This window comes from Thamnophis elegans, chromosome 14 (assembly GCF_009769535.1).
Source record: "Thamnophis elegans isolate rThaEle1 chromosome 14, rThaEle1.pri, whole genome shotgun sequence".
NCBI classification, from domain to species: domain Eukaryota; kingdom Metazoa; phylum Chordata; class Lepidosauria; order Squamata; family Colubridae; genus Thamnophis; species Thamnophis elegans.
Genome location: NC_045554.1, coordinates 4,571,734 through 4,592,857, shown reverse-complemented (window position 1 = coordinate 4,592,857; position 21,124 = coordinate 4,571,734). Strand labels below are relative to the sequence as shown.

Sequence of the window (21,124 nt, the reverse complement as noted above, 5' to 3'; positions counted from 1 at the left end):
TGACCTGATCAGTCAGGTCTTCAACGGGGATTGCCACTGAACAACCGGGCTGTTAACAATCACAGTGATTCACTTAATGACTGTGGCAGGAAAGGTAGTAAAATGGGGCGAAGCTCACTTAACAAATGTTTCACTTAGCAATAGAAATTTTGGGTTCCGTTGCGTTCGCAAGCCGAGGATTATGGGGCAAAACTCACTTAACAAATGTTTCTCTTAGCAACAAATTTTGGGTCCCACTGTGATCGTAAACCGAGGATTATGGGGCAAAACTCACTTAACTAATGTTTCACTTAGCAACAAATTTTGGGTCCCACTGTGGTCGCAAGCCGAGGATTATGGGGCAAAACTCACTTTAAAATGTTTCACTTAGCAACAGAAATTCAGCCGTAAGTTGAGGACTACCTTTAAACATAAAAATTGCAGCAGAGATTCATCTTTAAATTCTTAGAAATGCAGGACTGCCTGGGAGGGGGGGGTGGAGGAAAGACCCCAAATCATGACAGACGCAGATTTTTAGACTCTTTTAAATTGCATTTATTTCATTTTATTTTTAAACCACCTCCTGGGTTCCCGCCCAGGAGGCCTCCAAAAATGAAAAAAAAGCTGAGCTTGTAGCCATCTGGGATTGTCGTTTTTAAGGTTCTGGAAAGCAGGAATCGATTAAGCCTTGATTGATTTCCTCGGCAGGCGGGAAATCCCTGTTTTCTGCGCGGCAGATTTTATGCCGGTTTATTTGACGTGGAGGCCTTTCATTGCAGCCTCCAAGGTCTGAAACGCCAAAAGAAGAGAGGCTTACAATCCAGTAGCTATTTGCTCAAGATTAGAAATCAGATCCATTAGGATCCGGGCTGATTTTACCCCGGATTCCCAATGACTATAAATCTTGTAACCTCTGGGGTTTTTTTCCCTCTCCTTTTCTTTGGCTCAGGTGGGAACTAAAAAACATGGGATTCAAAACCTTCTCGTCACCTGTTTTCCCCCTGGAAAAAAACTCCCTTTCCTGCCTCAATTTTCTTCCAAATTTCCACCGAAGCTTGGCGGTTTTTTTTTTTTTAAAGGGATGGATTTTGTTTCTTGCAACATGAAAGGGGGAAAAAGCTCCTTCCCGTTGAAATAAATAAAGCAGACTGCAAAAGTGGACACGTTTGAGAAACCCTGCTCTAAATTAAAACCCCAGCTAACCAATATTTTGATTTTATTTTAAAGAATGCTGCTGGGACTTTCTATTAGAAAGATAGATGATGCTTTTTTTGCAACAGGCCAACTTCACATTTAAGCCTTAAAATTTCTAAACTCAATATTTTTTGTTTCTGTCTTAACGGATCTACCTGGATGGCACAGGGTAGCCCCCTTCCACCACCACCACCCTGCTCACCTTCACATCCCATATGCTCATGCCGCCATCCATTCCGGTGGTACAGAATCTGGAGCAGTTGCCTTTGTTGCCGGCAACCACAGAGATTTGGCTAGAAGAGAACCAAAGAATCCCTTGGTTGAGTCTTCTCGACTGGAGCAGAAGACACTACAAACCAATGTTCTGACCGAGGCTTCCCAAAAGCAGGAAGCAAACCCCTTATCCCGACAAAAACCCCTTTTATTCATTGACTGCGAATTCTTCTCATTTGCCTCCAGCAAAGTCTTTCAAGGGAGGATTTACGGTCACAGACCTTCTCTGGCTTTGAGAGCTGCCAGGCCTGATATCTGCAAAACTTGGCAAGGAGCCTCGGAGAGTCACAAATTAAGCGAACTAATTGTCTCCTGCAAACTCCACTCCCCTTTCGCTCCCCTTTTATTTCCTCTGGGAGGGGCCATTCACTGTCCACCTGTGGCCTTACTCCCAAGTCGACCCCTGTTCTTTAGCTCTTCCCTTCGTCTGTCAACTCTGCACATGTGCACACTGGGAACAGGCTCCAGCTGTTCCTCTGCCTCACTGATGTGCCTTGGAAAACAGTTTGACCCCCTTCTATTTGTGGCAGCCCCTCAAATATTAGAAGACTACTATCCTGTCTCCCCTGGTCCTTCTCTTCACTAGACTAGCCATGCCCAGTTCCTGCAACCGTTCTTCTTTACAGAGCCGAGGTGGCGCAGTGGTTAAATGCAGCACTGCAGGCTACTTCAGCTGACTGCAGTTCTGCAGTTCAGCGGTTCAAATCTCACCGGCTCAGGGTTGACTCAGCCTTCCATCCTTCCGAGGTGGGTAAAATGAGGACCCGGATTGTTGTTGGGGGCAATATGCTGACTGTAAATCGCTTAGAGAGGGCTGAAAGCCCTATGAAGCGGTATATAAGTCTAACTGCTATTGCTATATGTTTTAGCCTCCAGTCCCCTAATCATCCTGGTTGCTCTTCTCTGCCCTCTTTCTAGAGTCTCAACATCTTTTTTTACAGTGTGGTGACCAAAACTGGATGCAGAATTCTAAGTGTGGTCTTACTAAGCCTTTACAGAGTGGCATTAGTATCTCCCTTGATCTTGATTGTATCTGTTTGGTCCATCCATCGATATCTTATAAAACAGAGGTCTCCAAAGTCAGCAACTTTAAGACTTGGTGGAGCTTCTACTGGCTAGGGAATTCTGGGAGTTGAAGTCCACAACTCGCCAAATTGGGAGATCCCTTGTTATAAAAGGAAAGAGAAGTTCGGCAGACTTGCCTGATGCTGTTCTTGTGGACTGTGTCCAGAGAAGCCTTGTTGGTGTCAGAGCTGGCCTTCTTATCCAGGTTCTGGAAACGCTCCCGAGCTGTCAGTCCCCGCTGGGAGCTCTGCTTAGGGATGTCCATTTTCCCTCCAAAAGTCAAAGCGCCCTGCTGTTCATTGTACATGAACAACATTGGGTAACAGTCATGTCCCTGGGGAGGAAAAAGAGAAGCCAAGAACGTAGCTCAGAAGACAAGGCCGAGGAGGTTCATGTGCTGCCACTTGTGGTTGGGTAGAGCTGCCCCAAATCAGTGTCCTTCTGGTCCACAACTCCCCATCGTGTCATGCCTGGAGATAAAGAATGTGTAGCGCAGCTGGGAAAGGATGAGATTGTGCTCTACATTTCATAAAGAATCTGTGGAAAGAGGCTAGATGGCTGGTGGCTTTTCAACCAAGACAGAAGAAGACATGTTGTTCTACCAGGTGAGGTTCTCTAGTTTGGCTCATGAAATGTCTGCAAGGAAACAGCTCATCTCAGAGAACATCAAGGACCCCAAAGTCCTCTCCATCCTCTTCCTCCTCATCATCCCCCCTCCTCCTCCTCTTCCTCCCCTTCCTCCTCCTCTTCCTCCCCTTCCACCTCCTCTTCTTCCTCCTCTTCCTCCACCTCTTCCTCCTCCCCTTCCCATTCTCCTCCTCTTCCTCTTCATCCCCCTCCTCATCCCTTCTCTTCCTCCTCCTCCTTATCCCCCCTCCTCCTCTTCCTCTCCCCTTCCCCATCCTCCTCTTCCTCCTCATCCCCCTCTTCCTCTTTTCACTCCTCTTCCTCCTCCTCCTCATCCCTCCTCCTCCTCTTCCTCCCCTTCCCCATCCTCCTCCTCTTCCTCCTCCTCATCCCCCTCTTCCGCATTTCAGTCCTCTTCCTCCTTCTCCTCATCCCTCTTCCTCCTCTTCCTCCACCTCTTTCTCCTCCCCTTCCCCATCCTCCTCCTCTTCCTCCTCCTTATCCCCCTCCTCTTCCTCCACCTTTCTCCTCCCCTTCCCCATCCTCCTCCTCTTCCTCCTCCTTATCCCCCTCCTCTTCCTCCTTTCACTCCTCTTCCTCCTCCTCCTCATCCCTCCTCCTCCTCTTCCTCCTCTTCTTCCTCTTCTTCCTCCACCTCTTCCTCCACCCCTTCCCCATTATCCTCCTCTTCCTCCTCCGCATTCCCCCCTCCTCCTAACTTACAAGCTTCCAGCACTGATGATGTTACCTAGTGGGTCATGAAATGTCTGCAAGAAAACAACCCAGCTCAGAGAACATCAAAGACCCCACAATAGTCCTACCCCTCCTGCTCCCCCCCCCATCCTCCAATCCCACTCCCTTCCGGCACTGATGATGTTACCTAGCTGGGTAATGAAACATCTGCAAGAAGATATCCAAGTTTGGAGAGCACCAAGGACCCCCCACACACACACATTTCAACCCTGAGCTACAAATATTATCCTTTATTGGCCTCCTCCATATTTGTCATGGTGCCATCTACTGGCTAAACCTTGAAATAACATTATCCACATAGCAAGGACAAGGTGGCTTAGCCATGAAAATCTTTTGTGGGAAAATCACCCCAGAAGAGAGAAAGCTTATGACTTACTGCAGCCACAAGGTTGTTCTCGGTGATGAAGGTCACAGCCAGGAGGGGCAGAGTCTCCATAGAAAGGCAGGCGACACTGAGGGGGGGGAAAAACAACGCTTCAACCTGATGCTTAATATTTGTTGCAATCATGAATGTGAAAACTCCAGTCGTGGATTGACTTATATCAAATAAAGCACCACTCATCAACTTTCCAAACTCTACATCGTCCATGTGACCTTTTTGGTCCACCTATGAGAGTTCTCCAAGATTGGTCTAGGACAACTGAGATAGGTGGACCCCAAAAAAGTTATAGACCACAGACCAAACGCATGCAAGCTAAGGCAACTTTTAATATAAAGTTTTAATAAAAAGATTTTCGCAATGCTTTCTCAAATTACTGTATTTTTCAGAGTACAAGACGCACTGGAGTATAAGACGCACCTTAGTTTGGGGGGAGGAAAATAGGGGAAAAAAGAATTCTACCTACCAACTTGCCTTCAGAAGTTATGAATGCTCCAACACTGGAAGTTTTTAGGAAGATGATGGATAACCCTTTGTCTGAAGTGGTGTAGGGTTTCCTGCCTAGGTAGGGGGTTGGACTAGAAGACCTCCAAGGTCCCTTCCAACTCTATTTATTCTATTCTATTCATTTCTATTTCTATTCCATTCCTATACCTATTCCTGTTCTATTATATTCTTCCTATTCTATTCTATTGCTATTCTTATTCTATTTTATTCTTTCTATTCTATTTCTATTCCTATGCTATTATATTCTTCCTATTCTATTCGATTTCTATTTCTATTCCTATTCTATTCTTTCTATTCTATTCTATTCTATTCCTATTCTATTATATTCTTTCTATTCTATTTCTATTCTTATCCTATTCTATTCTATTCGATTTCTATTTCTATTATATTATATTCTTCCTATTCTATTCGATTTCTACTATTATATTCTTCCTATTCTATTCTATTCCTATTCTATTATATTCTTTCTATTCTATTTCTATTCATATCCGATTCTATTTCTATTTCTATTATATTATATTCTTCCTATTCTATTCTATTTCTAGTCTATTCTATTCTTCCTATTCTATTCTATTTCTATTCCTATTCTGTTATATTCCTCCTATTCTATTCTATTCTATTCTATTCTATTCTATTCTATTCTACCAAGTATTCAAGTGGCTAGCATCTTTAAACTGGTCAGCTTCAGCACATAAGTTTGCTGGTTTTAAGTGTGGGCGATAGTTGGGGATAAAAAAACAGCTTCTAAAGCACAGCTGATTGTCAGAGAAGCAATAGAGAAAAGCAGGGAAGATTGCTTCGCTTGCTAGTGCCTCATTAGGGCTGAAGAAAAAGCTTCTAAAAAGCTACATTTGGAGTATAAGCCACCCCCAAATTTTCAGCCTCTTTTAGGGGGGGGGAGGTGTGTCTTATACTCTGAAAAATACGGTATATTTCATCCCCAGCTTTCTTTTCCTTGACTAGTGTCCTAAATTGTGGTTCTTCCTCTTGTTACTCAAGGATCTTCCTCTTCCCATGACGATCCATCAACCTCCCTCTGATTTCTTCCCTCCCCCCTCCTCACCATCCTACTTACGCCATTTTCTTGCTGGCATCTGCCAGGCAGATAGTGCTGTCGTGGCCCACCCAGGCCAGGCGGTTGCCACTCTCCGAAAAGCAGATGCTGTGGATCCAGCTGTTACTACCCTTCGACTCAAACATGAGCTCCCCGAACGTCATCTTAGATCCCCAAGGAGTAGGGGCTGGCCGCTCTTCCACCTCTTTAATGTAGGCCGAGAAAATCCTGAAGGGGGGTGGGTGGAAAGGAGGAAAACTAAGCAGAGGATGGAAAGGAGGGGGGGGAATGCAGAGGACTCTCCAACACTCAACCGAGAAGGCGCTATTTCATCTAGATCCATAGACGCATCAATTAGTATGCAACAGGTGGGGAAGAAGACTTCATAACAGGTTTATATTACATTGTCCATCATAACATAGGACAGATTGTTAGGTGGCTACCAAGAGTCAATGGCTACTTGATGGCACATAATCGTGTGTGTGTGTGTGTGTTTGTGTATATGTATAGTATAAATGGCTGTGTGTATGTATGTTCCAGCATAACTCTGGAATGCTTCAAGCAATTTCAACCAAACTTGGTACACAGATGATTTAGAGTAAATAAATACTCTGGAAATAAATACTGTGGGGCAGTGGTGGGTTTCAAAATCTTTTCAAACCTACTCTGTGGGTGTGGCCTCCTTTGTGGGAGTGGATTGCCGGCCATATGTTCTCTCTCTCTCTCTCTCTCTCTCTCTCTCTTTCCTTCCTTTTGTCTCTCTGTCCCTTTTTCCTTTTTTTCTTTCATCTCTCTCACTTTTTCTTTCTTTTTTTCTTTCTTCCTTTCTTCCTTTCTTTCTCTTTCTCTCTCTGTGTGAGTCTGTCTGTCTGTCTGTCTGTCTCTCTCTCTCTCTGTGTCTGTGTGTGTGTGTGTGTGTGTGTGTGTATCAGTGGTGGGTTTCAAAAAATTTTGGGAACCTCTTCTGTAGGTGTGGCCTGCTTTCCGGGTCCACTGGTGGAACCTCTTCTAACCGGTTCGGTAGATTTGACGAACCGGTTCTACCGAACTGGTGCGAACTGGCAGGAACCCATCTCTGGTATGTGTGTATGTGTATATGTATAGTATAAATGGCTGTGCCTGTGTATGTTCCAGCATAACTCTGGAATGCTTCAAGCAATTTCAATCAAACTTGGTACACAGATGACTTATAGTAAATAAATACTCTGGAAATAAATACTGTGGGGCAGTGGTGGGTTTCAAAATCTTTTCGAACCTACTCTGTGGGTGTGGCCTCCTTTGTGGGAGTGGATTGCCGGCCATGTGTTCTCTCTCTCTCTCTCTCTCTCTCTCTCTCTCTCTCTCTCTTTCCTTCCTTTTGTCTCTCTGTCCCTTTTTCCTTTTTTTCTTTCATCTCTCTCACTTTTTCTTTCTTTTTTTCTTTCTTCCTTTCTTTTTCTCTCTCTGTGTGAGTCTGTCTGTATGTCTGTCTGTCTCTCTCTCTCTCTCTCTCTCTCTCTCTCTCTCTCTCTCTCTGTGTGTATCAGTGGTGGGTTTCAAAAAATTTTGGGAACCTCTTCTGTAGGTGTGGCCTGCTTTCCGGGTCCACTGGTGGAATCTCTTCTAACCGGTTCGGTAGATTTGACGAACCGGTTCTACCGAACTGGTGCGAACTGGCAGGAACCCACCTCTGGTATGTGTGTATGTGTATATGTATAGTATAAATGGCTGCGCGTCTAAACTGTGCGTGTGTATGTTCCACCTCTGTGCGTGTGTATGTTCCACCTCTGTGCGTGTGTATGTTCCAGCATAACTCTGGAATGCTTCAAGCAATTTCAATCAAACTTGGTACACAGATGACTTAGAGTAAATAAATACTCTGGAAATAAATACTGTGGGGATAAGACAACCCTAACACCTCTCGGGGTGTCTTTGTGTTACGATGCAGCCTGTTGTGCCCTGAAATGGCTTCTACTGTGCAGCGTAGTGGAGTTGCCATGGTAACGGCTCCACAGTACTCCACAAGGGGGCTCCCTCCGGTAAGGGGGAAAATCCAACATTTAGAAATTACATTTGGTGCGGATATTTCACCCCTTATAAATAAATCCCCGGGCAACGCCGGGTTATCGGCTAGTAGCCATATAAAATATCCTTGTCTAACAGCGGCCCCACAACTACCGCCCCGTTCCACGATTCCATCCAGCTGGGACTGTTGAAATTCTTCAAACTCTTCGTCCACCCAGAAGGCCCACCTGCACTTGAAGTCGCAGGATCCGGCTGCCAGGAGAACGTTGTTTGGGTGCCAGTCCAGGCAGAGGATGGTTGACCGGATGGGCTTCTTGATGTGCTTACAGACCCACCTAGGAAAAGTCGGAGAGAGAAGCTGAAATCCCCAGCCTTGATTCCCGGAATGATCTCCCAACAGTTTTTGGTTGCATTTTGAAGATTTAAGGAGCCGTCCGTTTTAGGGGCTATCCAACTTCTGAGACCTTTGGACTTCAACTCCCAGAATTCAGGGCTGCCCCTGAAGAGTGTTCAAAGACTGCAGTTGGTCCAGAATGCAGCCGCGCGAGCGATAGTGGGGTTACCTAGGTACACCCACGTTACACCTATCCTCCGCGAGCTGCACTGGCCCCCCATTGGTCTCCGGACACGCTTCAAGGTGCTAGTCGTTACTTTTAAAGCCCTACATGGTTTAGGACCTGGCTACCTGAGAGACCGCCTCCTGCCATTCACCTCCCAGAGACCAATAAGATCACACAGATTGGGCCTCCTCCGGGTACCATCGGCCGGTCAGTGTTGATTGGCAGCCCCCCGGGGGAGGGCCTTCTCTGTAGCTGCTCCGGCCCTATAGAACGATCTCCCTGTAGAGATCTGGACCCTTACTACTCTTTCGGCCTTCCGTAAAGCTATTAAGACCTGGCTGTTCCGGCAGCCTGGGACTGTTGATTTTATCCAGCCCCACTCTAAGCTGTATGCATGTTGTGTAATTTTAATTGATTGTTTTCCTATTTTAATTTTTTATATATGTCCCCTGTTTTATCTGTGAGCCGCCCAGAGTCTCTAGGGAGTGGGCGGCATACAAATGCTAATAAACCTTGAAACCTTGAATTCTCCAGCCAGGCGTGCTGTAATTCTGTTTTGCCCCATAACTTTGGATTAAGTTGGCTCCCCATTGGTCTCCGGACAAGGTGCTAGTCGTTACTTTTAAAGCCCTACATGGCATTGGACCTGGGTACCTGAGAGACCACCTCCTGCCGATTACCTCCCTCAGACCGATTAGATCTCACAGGTTGGGTCTCCTCCGGATTCCATCTGCCAGCCAATGACGGCTGGCGACCCCCCGGGGGAGAGCCTTCTCTGTTGCAGCTCCAGCCCTCTGGAATGATCTCCCTGTCGAGATCCGGACCCTTACTACCCTCCCGGCCTTCCGCAAAGCCACCAAGTCCTGGTTGCTCCAGCTGGCCGGGGGGGGGGGGGGGCTGTGAAATATCCAGCCCCATGGAAATTGTGAATGTTGTGGTTTTGTTTTTAAAGTGTTGTCTTTGTCTAGTTTTCCCCCTTTCCCTTGTCTATTGTGAGCCGCCCGGAGTCCTTCGGGAGTGGGCGGCATACAAGACAAATAAAATCAAATTAAATCAAATTAAAAGGATAAGCCTCCCACCAACCTGCCCAGCCCCGCCCAGCCTTCCCGCATTTGCTAAGACGCACCAATCGTTCTCTTGCTCAAAGTAGCAGATGGAGATCCTCCGGGAGCCGCTGCCCACCGCAAACTTGTTCTCTTTCGGGGACCACTTCACACAACAGGCGGCGCGATTGATCCGGAGGATGACCAGGGTGGGCTTCCAAACGTCGTTCTTCAGAGTCCAGACGTAGGCATTGCGGTCTGTCCCGCAGCTCACAATCCGGTTGCTGTCGGGGGCCCAATCGATGCCTGTCAAGGAGATCAGTTGAAGCCAGACACGGGTAGCGTTCTTCTAAGTTTTGTCCTACTGATTTCAGGACCTGATGGTTGGGGGTTCTCTAGTTTGCGACCATTAAAAAGGGATGGGACAAAGGTTTCTCAAAAAGGTGTTCTCTTCTGATTTTTTTTTAAAGATTTATTTTATCAATTTCATATATACATTCACAATTATATGATCTCATTATATATTAATGAGATCATATTAATAATATGTATTTATAACAATTTTTCCCTACAGTTGACAATATACTTGAAGATTGCTTTTTTAACATCCCATAGATCCATCTTATCTTACAACGGTCCTACTTCTTCTTCCCTCCCTCCCTCTTTCCTTCCCTCGTTTCTTCTCTCCTACTCCCCTTCCTTCCCTCCTTCCTTCCCTCCCTCTTTCCCCTTCCCTCCTTCTCTCCTTCCCTCCTTCCTTCCCTCCTTTATTTTCTACTTCTCTCCTTCCTTTCCCCCTTCCTTTCCTCCTTCCTTCCCCCTTCCTTCTCTCCTACATTCCCTCCTTCCTTCCCTCCTTTCTTCTCTCCTTCTCTCCTTCCTTCCCTCCTTCCTTCCCTCCTTTCTTCTCTCCTTCTCTCCTTCCTTCCCTCCTTGCTTCCCTCCCTCCTTCCCTCCCTCCTTCCTACCCCCTTTCTTCTCTTTCTTTTCTCCTTCCTTCCTTCCTCCTCTCCTTTCCCTTCTCTCCTTCCCCTTCCTCCCCTTTACCCTTCCCCTCTTCTTCCCATTCCTCCCCTCTTTCCTACTCTTACATTCCCTCCCATTCTCCTCTGCCTTTCCCTTTCTCCTATTCCTCTCCTTTCTCCTCTCCTTCCTATCTTTCCTTCTACTCCTCCCTCCATCCACTCTATCCGTTGTTGTGTTTACATATTCTCCTCTTCAGGGGATCTTCTGATTTAAATATCCTATTGACCACCCCTGCTGTGGCCTGCTCGCGGCCAATGGAGCTGGCGGCAGAGTCGGACAGTAAGGAGGTTGGGGAGGAACATGGGCCAGTCCTGGGGGCTGAGGAAAGCTCAGACAAGGGCTCTGCGTCGGAGGCAGAGAGGGAGCTAGACAGCAGTGAGGCAGAAGAACAGCTGGAGCCTGTTCCCAGTGTTTGCATGCGCAGAGCTGCCAGAAGACAAGAACTAAGAAAGCAGGGTTGACTTAGTAAAGCCACACCTTGGAGGTGATTGGCCCCTCCCGTAGGGAACAAAAGAGGAGCGAATGGGGAGGGGGCTTTTGCAGGAAACAATTCGTTCCTTCGGTCGTTTCAAGAGTGGAAAGTTCTGTTTGTGACTATAAGAGGGTCTGTGCCAAGTTTTGCCTTGCCCTGCTATTTGGAAACTAGTTATCTGGCAGCTCTCCAAACGAGATAAGGTTCGTGTTGGTAAATATTCCTCTGAAAGACTGTTTGCCAAGCCTTGCTGACTGTGAATGAAAGGAATTCACAGTCATGTAAATAAAAGGGGTTTTGCAGGGACCAAGACTTTGCTTCTTGCTTTCTAAGGAAGCCTAGGTCAGAACATTCTCACCTATTCTCAAAACCCCCTGCAGGTGTGTCTACAATTTCCAGGTCTACCTGGGCAAGATGTCCAGTGCTGGAAGGAGAGTCCTTCTTTTCCCTCGCCTCCTTCCAGCTAGTGGGGACTCAGCTGTCCTCACCTGTCACTTGCCCGTTGTGTTCCTTCAGCTCGTGGATTTTGTCCCACTTGGAGGCATTCTTCTTGTAGATGTGGACTTCGTGATTGTTGGGGGAGATGGCGAGTTCTGTGAAAAAGAATACGGACTGATTTTGCAAAACCAGCTCGGGAAACGCGTCAAGAGAGATCCAGGCCAGTGGTGAAATTCGTTTTTTTTACTACTGGTTCTGTGGGCGTGGCTTGATAGGCGTGGCAGGGGAAGGATACTGCAAAATCCCCATTCCCTCCCAACTCCAGGGGAAGGATACTGCAAAATACCCATCCCCTCCCCACTCCAGGGGAAGGATACTGCAAAATCTCCATTCCCTCCCCACTCCAGGGGAAGGATACTGTAAAATCTTCATTCCCTCCCCACTCCAGGGGAAGGATACTGTAAAATCTCCATTCCCTCCCCACTCCAGGGGAAGGATACTGTAAAATCTCCATTCCCTCCCCACTTCAGGGGAAGGATACTGTAAAAACCCCATTCCCTCCCCACTCCAGGGGAAGGATACTGCAAAATCCCCATTCCCTCCCCACTCCAGGGAAAGGATACTGTAAAATCTCCATTCCCTCCCCACTCCAGGGGAAGGATACTGTGAAATCTCCATTCCCTCCCCACTCCAGGGGAAGGATACTGTAAAATCCCCATTCCCTCCCCACTCCAGGGGAAGGATACTGTAAAATCTCCATTCCCTCCCCACTCCAGGGGAAGGATACTGCAAAATCTCCATTCCCTCCCCACTCCAGGGGAAGGATACTGTAAAATTCCCATTCCCTCCCCACTCCAGGGGAAGGATACTGCAAAAACCCCATTCCCTTCCCACTCCTGGGGCCAGCCAGAGATGGTATTTTCCAATTCTCCGAACTACTCAAAATTTCTGCTACCAGTTGTCCAGAACCTGTCAGAACCTACTGAATTTCACTCCTGATCCTGACCCGTTTATCAAACAACCCCCCCCCCACAAAAAAACAGGAAGAAACAGACAAAAACCAGGGAACCCATCAAAACTGGCTTTGTCCTAACCTTAAGTCTTTTTTGTGGTCTTGTTTTTTTCAACAGCACAAAAAAGAAACACTCCAAAAAAAAAAAGCATTTGCAGATAAATGGCTCTTTATTATCAGATGGCTGGACTATCCCTGATTCAGCTACGCAGAAGAGAAAGCCGCCTTATTCTCCTCCTGGGGGAGTCGATGTGGAATGAATGGGGTGGAAATTCCAAAGGAAGATCAAGTGGGCTCATGATAGGAGAGGCTTTCTAATAGCTGTGGAGCAGAGAATGCCTCTCCCTCCCTCGGCCCCTCGTGAGGGATTCTACGCTTGCAGATCTTACATGGAGATACAGATGGATAGAGTAGATGGCTTCTAGAACCCCCCCATGGAGCCACGTGGATAGGCTAGAGCAGGGGTCTCCAATCTTGGCAACTCTATGACTTGTGGACTTCAACTCCCAGAATTCCTCAATAGAATAGAATAGAATAGAATAAATAATAGAGTAGAAATATAATAGATAGAATAGAATAGAATAGAGAATAGAGTAGAAATATAATATAGTAGAATAGAATAGAATAGAATAAAGAATAGAGTAGAAATATAGTGGAATAGAATAGAATAGAATAAAGAATAGAGTAGAGATATAATAGAATAGAATAGATAGAGTAGAATAAAGAATAAAGTAGAAATATAATATAGTAGAATAGAATAAAGAATAGAGTAGAAATATAATATAATAAAGTAGAGTAGAATAGAATAAAGAATATAAAAATATAATATAGTAGAATAGAATAAAGAATAGAGATAGAGTAGAGTAGAATAAAGAATAGAGTAGAAATATAATATAGTAGAATAGAATAGAATATAGAGTAGAAATATAATATAGTGGAATGGAATAGAATAGAATAGAATAGAATATAGAGCAGAAATATAATATAGTGGAATAGAATAGAATAAAGAATAGAGATATAATAGAATAGAATAGATAGAGTAGAATAAAGAATAAAGTAGAAATATAATATAGTAGAATAGAATAAAGAATAGAGTAGAAATATAATATAATAAAGTAGAGTAGAATAGAATAAAGAATATAAAAATATAATATAGTAGAATAGAATAAAGTATAGAGATAGAGTAGAGTAGAATAAAGAATAGAGTAGAAATATAATATAGTAGAATATAATAGAATATAGAGTAGAAATATAATATAGTGGAATAGAATAGAATAGAATAGAATAAAGAATAGAGTAGAAATGTAATAGAATAGAATAGAATAAAGAATAGAATAGTAATATAATATAGTAGAATAGAATAGAATAAAGAATAGTAGACATATAATAGAATAGAATAGAGTAGAGTAGAATAAAGAATATAGAAATATAATATAGTGGAATAGAATAGAATAGAATAGAATAGAATAAAGAATGAGTAGAAATATAATATAATAGAGTAGAGTAGAATACAATAGAATAGAGAGTTGAGAAGAGAAGAGTTGGAAAACGCCTTGGAGGTCTTCTAGTCCATACTGAAAAACCCTTTGAAAAGGTAGACTTACGACTTCGGTCCTTGTTCCAGGCATGGCAGGTAATGGGTTCCAGCAGGAAGCTTTGATAAGCCATGGCTTTTTAACCTGCTCAGCAAGAAAAAACAGTTTAGCTTTAGAAAGCTTAGTACACAAAATTGTCTGCTATAATGTCCTACTTGTCAACGACTACTTCAGATTCAACCACAACAATACACGGGGCAAACAGTAGATGCAAACTCAAGGTAACCGCTCCAAAATCGATGGCGGAAAAAACGACTTCAATAACAAGTAACGGAGCGAGCTCCCGTTACTTGTCCCAGCTTCTGCCAACCTAGCGGTTCGAAAGCACGTTAAAAAATGCAAGTAGAAAAATAGGAACCACCTTTGGTGGGAAGGGAACAGCGTTCCGTGCGCCTTCGGCAGTGTTGAGTCATGCCGGCCACATGACCACGGAGACGTCTTCGGACAGCGCTGGCTCTTCGGCTTTCAAACGGAGATGAGCACCGCCCCCTAGAGTCGGGAAGGACTAGCCCGGATGTGCCAGGGGAACCTTCACCTTTACCTTATGGTAATCTAGGATGATTAGTCCTGCAAAATGTTTCGATCCAGCTACTTGGCTGATTTAGTTCGAAAGCAGAATAAAAACCATCAGGCTGAGCCACGTGAGGAATTAAGTCAACCTCGGGGAGCTGCTGTCGACATCTGCCTCTCTCTCTGCCCTTCCTCTCTCCGAGATCTGCCTGCTTTTGGCCTTATATGGTATTACCAAATTGTTCTTGGTTAAGAAATATTTCCGTTGTCTTGCACTTCCCCCCCCCCCAATCTATTTACTTCCTTGTCTTTCAAACCACACGTCATCCCAAATGCCAGAAAGCAAATAAATCTTTTGATGGTTGAGAGTTCACATTGGAAAGCAAGGATGATAACAGGGTGATGGGGTTTTGTTTTATAACAGGGAGAAAGATTTTATGGAACAGGGTTTTGCCTGTTAACGTTCTGGTTTGTGAGTTTTCATTAAGCCCTATTTACAAAGCTTGCCTGTTTTTCACGCCTGAACATGATGTAAAGGTCAGTTAGGGTCGATCACATGGGGATGGGTTGGGAAGTAAAAGAGGGAGGGTGGGGGGGATGGATTAGTCATCCCTCTGAGGTTATTCACTGCCTCTTTTTTTTTTAATTTTTATTATTTTTATTAGTAAAAGAAAAATACAACAGCCAATAGATTGCAAAAGACAATACAACATCCGCCACTGTTTTGCTTTACATTTGACTACGTTTCGAGACGTTTCCATAATAATAAAATCGTTATAGACATCAAAAGTTAGGCATCTTCTTCCCTCCCTGCCTCTTTCCTTCCCTCGTTTCTTCTCTGCCACTCCCCTTCCTTCCCTCCCTCCTTCTCTCCTTCCCTCCTTCCTTCCCTCCTTTCTTTCCTCCTTTTCTCCTTTCCTTCCCCCTCCCTTTCCTCTCTCCTTCCCCCCTTCTTTCTCTCACTGATGTTATTCACTGCCTCTAACTACACTTCTTACCTGGAGGAGGGAAGAAGAGGGGAAAGAAGAAAGAGCAAAGGAGAGGAAACAAGGGAAGGGAAATGAGAATAGGAGAGAGGGCAAGAAGAAGAGAGGAGGAGTAGGGGGCGAGGGAGGGGAAGAAGAAAAGAGGAAGGAGAGGAAGAAAGAAGAAGGGAGAGAAGAGAGGTTGGGAAGAAGGACGGAAGGAGCAGGATGGTTGCAAAATAAGATGGAGATGCAGGTTGGCAGGAAAGCCATCCCAATTATATTGTTTTTAAATATATTTTTAAGCAGATTGTGATAAATGCTAGAAGTCAACAGATAAACGTTAACAGTATCTATGAGAAGGTATGTTTGCGAATGGAAAGGAAAAAATAAAACTAAAAAAAAAAGACTACACTTCTTACCTGTATGGAAAGGTAACCCAGGAGGCCTCCGATTATCAATTAGCTCAGGGGTATTTGTTCAGATTTAAGGTTCAGTAATGCAGAAAGTCATTTGATCTGAATCTTAGCCACAGCCAATTATAGAACTATAAACATGTGTGCAGGATACATGTGGCAGCTTTTTTTCATTAGCTCAGAATAGTTCAGAAATCAGATTTTAAAAAAAACATATTAACAGAGTTGGAAGGGACCTTGTAGGTCATCTAGTCCAACCCTCTGCCCAAGCAGGAGACCCTACACCATTTCTGACAGAGGGCAGTCCAGTCTCTTCTTGAAAGCCTCCAGGGATGAAGCTCCCACAACCTCTGAAGGCAACTTCTTGTTCTCACGGTCAGAAAATTTCTCCTTATTTCTAGGTTGAATCTCTCCTTGATTAGTTTCCATCCACTATTCGGGTACTTTGGGAGATAGCTTGATCCCTCTCTTCTCTATTGCAGCCCCTCAAATATTGGAAGGCTGCTCTCCTGTCTCCCCTGGTCCTTCTCTTCCCTAGACTAGCCAGGCCCAGTTCCTGCAACCGTCCATCGTATATTTTAGCCTCCAGTCCCCTCATCATCCTGGTTGCTCTTCTCTGCTCTCTTTCTAGAGTCTCCACATCTTTTCTACATCGTGGTGACCAAACCTGGATGCAGAATTCTAAGTGTGGTCTTACTAAGCCTTTATAGAGTGGCATTAGTATCTCCCTTGATCTTGATTGTATCTCTTTGGTCCATCCATCGATATCTTATAAAACAGGGGTCTCCAAGTCAGCAACTTTAAGACTTGTGGAGCTTCTGCTGGCTAGGGAATTCTGGGAGTTGAAGTCCACAAGCCTTCAACTTCGCCAAATTGGGAGATCCCTTGTTATAAAAAGAAAGAGAAGTTTCGCAGACTTGCCTGATACTGTTCTTGTATGTTTTAATTTCCAGTCCCTTCATCATCCTGGTTGCTCTTATACACAAGTTAACCAACTTGGGTCAGTGCTGAATTGGAGCTGAATTAGTTCTATTTGGTAATCCTGCAGGATCTTGCAAGTAGTGGGTGGGGGGGGAGAGAAATCTAAAAATAACGTCTACTTCCTCGGATGGAAAAATATATATAATTTTGCCTTGCAAGTCAACTCCGGATCTAGAAACTTTTGCCCCACCCACAGATTCCTTTCTTTAAAAAAAAAAACAGACAAAAAAACTTACTATGCCAAAAACTCTTTTGCTGGAGATCTAAGCACACTTCCGAGGAGAAATATTGCTTACTCTGCAGGTCATTGTTCAGGGGGTATCACAATTGGGGGTAGGGGGTGTGTGAACGGACGTTTGAGGAGTTGTATCGATGGAAAACACCAAGGGAAGCCAAGCGCTAGCTGGAGAGAAACTTCAGTGTGTGGAAAGAAAAAGAAAAAACAAAACTTCCTGAAAGTACTGCCAGAAGGGCTGGAAAGGGAGGAGGAGGAGGAGGAGGTGGATGGTGGATGGGCCAGGAGGGGGTGGTGGGGAGGAGGGAGGGTGAGTCAAACCAGTTTTTCACTCCTAAATTTGGACCCCTGCCATCCCTTGAGAGAGAGAGAAAAATGCCTTAGAATAGAATAGAATAACAGAGTTGGAAGGGACCTTGGAGGTCTTCTAGTCCAACCCCCTGCCCAGGCAGGAAACCCTACACCACTTCAGACAAAGGGTTCTCCAAACTCTTTAAAAAACCTCCAGTAATAGGGAGGAAGGGAAGGAAGGAAGGAAGGAAGGAAGGAAGGAAGGAAGGAAGGAAGGAAGGAAGGAGAAAAAAGAATAACAGAATAACAGAGTTGGAAGGGACCTTGGAGGTCTTCTAGTCCAACCCCCTGCCCAGGCAGGAAACCCTACACCACTTCAGACAAAGGGTTATCCAAACTCTTTAAAAAACCTCCAGTAATAGGGAGGAAGGGAAGGGAAGGGAAGGGAAGGGAAGGGAAGGGAAGGAAGGAAGGAAGGAAGGAAGGAAGGAAGGAAGGAAGGAGAAAAAAGAATAACAGAATAACAGAGTTGGAAGGGACCTTGGAGGTCTTCTAGTCCAACTCCCTGCCCAGGCAGGAAACCCTACACCACTTCAGACAAATGGCTCTCCAACATCTTCTTAAAGACTTCCAGTGTTGGAGCATTCACAACTTCTGGAGGCAACTTCTGTTCCACTGATTCGTTGTTCTGACTGTCGGGAAATAATTTCCTTCGCGAGAAAGTTAAGCGAAGAGAGAAGAAGAAGAACTGAAAGAGAATCTCTTTGGGTTGTTGCCTGTTTTTGGAAGGAGCATCTCAGAGAACTGACCTGGGATGGAAAGGATGAAGCTCTCGAGACCTTCCCGTTGAGTGGAGGAGAAGCAGAACGGCTTGTTCACGGACTCTGGACAGTCGACATGAACAGCCCTCCGCCGCCGAGCCAGCTCAGGAGGAAATGAAGAAAGAAGTGAGTGGAGAGGCAAGGCTGCGAGGCAGACTTCCCTCTTGGCGGGGGCGAGAAACTTAACCACTTCCTTGCTTAGGGGTTGGGAAATTCCCTCTGTGTGTGTGTGTGTAATGTTTTGTGCAGTGAAGGAGAAGTAAGCTTACATCTTTAAATGATGCAGGAAGGTAGGGGGGGGGTGTTTGCAAAATCATCTAAACCAGTGGTCACCAACTGGGGGTCCCTGAGAAAATTTTGGTGGTCTGCGAGAAAAAATATTTGCACTTTTTGTATTGCACCAAATCCGGGGTCCTCAAACTACGGCCCCTGGGATGGAGACGTGCAATGAACGTTTGTGTTGCTGCAGAGTGCCTCCCCCTTCGGGGTCTTTTTGTGCAGGTCAGAGGGGGGGGCAGAAATTCTGACTTGGGGTCTGCTTCAGCCTCCTGGTGGGGGGCTTTGGGCGAAGGCTGGAGGGAAGCACCGTTGGTGGCGAAGAGCCGGAGGGCCTCGTTCCAGTGGGACTGTATCATGGCCTGGAACTGGCTGACCATCTCAGCCTGCTGAGCCTCCAGGTGACGGCAACTGGCCTTGCACTCCTGCAGGACTTCCCTCTGCTTGGAAAGCCCATGTTCCTAGTCCTCAGTGAGGTGCTTCTGCTGAGCCTCCTTCTCGGTCCACTTGAACTGTTTTGCCAACTCTTTCTCCTGGTGGCTGCTTAGCTCCAGCAACTGCTTCCCGTTGGGGGCTCTAAGGAGCCCAGACGGGCAGGCGAGGAGGGGATGGGAGGGGAGGGGCGAGGGCCGGCGAGGAGCCCCTCGACGCGAGTGATACCAAGTTGGCCACACCCACCCAATCACATGACCCCCCTTGCCACACCCACCCAGCCAGTCAGATCCTATTAGTGGTCTGCGGGATTTAAAATGATGAATTTAGTGGTCCCTGAGGTCCGAAAGGTTGGGAGACCCCTGCTCTAAACAACGAAATGTTTTAGATGCTGGTGGTCACTTGGTGACTTCGTGGCATATCATCATCATCATCATCATCCCATTGGAAAGGGGGAGAGTCACCTGAGCAGCAATCTGAACCCTTCCATCCAGAAATAAAATCGTCCTGTCACTCACGGATGAAGGGCAGAATTGTGAAAAAAAGACGGTAAGGCAAGCAATAATGGTCCAAGTTGAGATTAAAGAGAGGAGGAGGGTGTGATTTCCCTCCACTGTAGACGTAAAATAGAATAGAGCTGCAAGGGACCTCGCGAGGTCTTCTAGTCCAACCCCCTGCTCAGGCAGGAAACACTACACCATTTCAGAGAGGTTTTCATCCAATCTCTTCTTTTTCTTTAATTGAAGAGTTTTAATAAATTTTACAAATATTTCCCTTTCCCTCCCTCCGCCCCCAACCCTGCCCCCCCCCTCCAACCCTCCCTCCCCCCCCCAACCTCCCAGAGCAAAATACAGGGTATAAACATTTAACAATCATACACTAACATAGGCTAACTAACTTTAGCATCCTAACTCCTCTTGTGCTTTAACTCCCCTTTTGTAAAGCTGACTTTAGATAAGTTGCAACATTCCTTGTTCGTTCATTCCTAAGCTAATTGAAATTTCTTAGTCCGATTATTTATTTTGAATGTAGTCAATCCATCTTCTCCACTCCAGCTTGCATTTCTCATCTGAATGGTCCTTCAAATATGCTGAGCGTCCAATCTCTTCTTGAAAACCTCCAGTGACGAAGTGGCCGTAAAGCGGAAACCCGTTTCACTGGTTGATTGTTCCCCACTGATAGGAAATTCCTCCTTAGTTCTAAGTTGCTTCTCTCCTTGATTAGTTTCCACCCATTGCTTCTTGTTCTACCCTCAGGTGCTTTGGAGAATAGCTTGACTCCCCTTTTCTTTGGAGCAGCCCCCTAGATCTTCAGATACTGCTATCGCGTCCTCCCTTAAGTCCTTCTTTGGTCTCAACTAGCCGAACACAAATCGTGCAACCATTCTCCCTGTTTTAGTCTCCCTATTTCAGTCTCCATATATCAACCTGTTCCTTCCTCCCTTACACCCATGTGTCACTCTGGAGTGTGTGTTTGTGAATGTGTGTGCACACATTAAGCATTCTGGATAAAAATATGGTGGATTATGCAAAATATTCTTAAAAAGAGGATAAAGTTTACTCCTCAGTTAATCCCGTTAGGCATAATTACAGACTGTACAGTTATAGAGACTGATATGATTTTGAACCTTACAAGACTGCAAGACTGTTGGTGGCGCAGTACTGGAAGAAGGAAGAATTGCCTACTATTCAAGAATGGACACTAAAAGTAACAAACTTAGCAGAGATGGCAAAAATATCAGCATAGCTTAAGGACCATTCAGATGAGAAATATAAGCTGGAATGGAGAAGATGGACTGATTATATTCAAAATAAATATGGGACTAAGAAATTCCAGATAGCTTATGACTGAATGAGCCAGGAATGATATAATTTGTTTAGAGTTAGCTTTACAAAAGGGGAATTAAAGTACAAGTGAGGGATGATGCTAAAGTCTGTTAGCTTATTTTAGAATATGGATGTTAATGTTTATACCCTGTATTTGCTCTGGGAGGTTGGGGGGTTGGGTGGAGAGTTGGGTTTGGGGGGCGGGGGGGAGAGGCATATATTTGTAAAACTTTTTTAAAATTTTCAATTAAAAAAAAAATTAGAACAGCGGAAAAGGACACCCCTTGATACTGATTAGAATATGGAGGCCTTTTCGGGAACAAATGAAAAGACAGATGATGGGAGTCAGAGATTATTATATCTGGGCTCAGTTTTTGTCAGATGGTGGAA

General features: G+C 45.2%; 1 protein-coding gene across 2 annotated transcripts; it reads right to left on the bottom strand.

Moving 5' to 3' along the window:
• Positions 1-510: 510 nt before the first annotated feature.
• Positions 511-18,329, bottom strand: ARPC1B (actin related protein 2/3 complex subunit 1B). Of its 2 annotated transcripts, none has more exons than XM_032231348.1 (10): positions 18,189-18,329; positions 13,991-14,065; positions 11,425-11,529; positions 9,522-9,744; positions 8,063-8,170; positions 5,853-6,059; positions 4,268-4,343; positions 2,649-2,845; positions 1,376-1,466; positions 511-768 (listed from the first exon to the last, which is right to left on the bottom strand). In XM_032231348.1, exons 2-10 carry the CDS (start codon positions 14,052-14,054, stop codon positions 730-732), a joined length of 1,110 nt encoding a protein of 369 aa, XP_032087239.1. In that variant the 5' UTR covers positions 14,055-14,065; positions 18,189-18,329; the 3' UTR covers positions 511-729. The 2 variants fall into 2 exon arrangements, with proteins under 2 accessions (XP_032087239.1, XP_032087240.1); XM_032231349.1 differs by lacking the exon at positions 18,189-18,329 and adding an exon at positions 14,343-14,367.
• Positions 18,330-21,124: the final 2,795 nt, after the last annotated feature.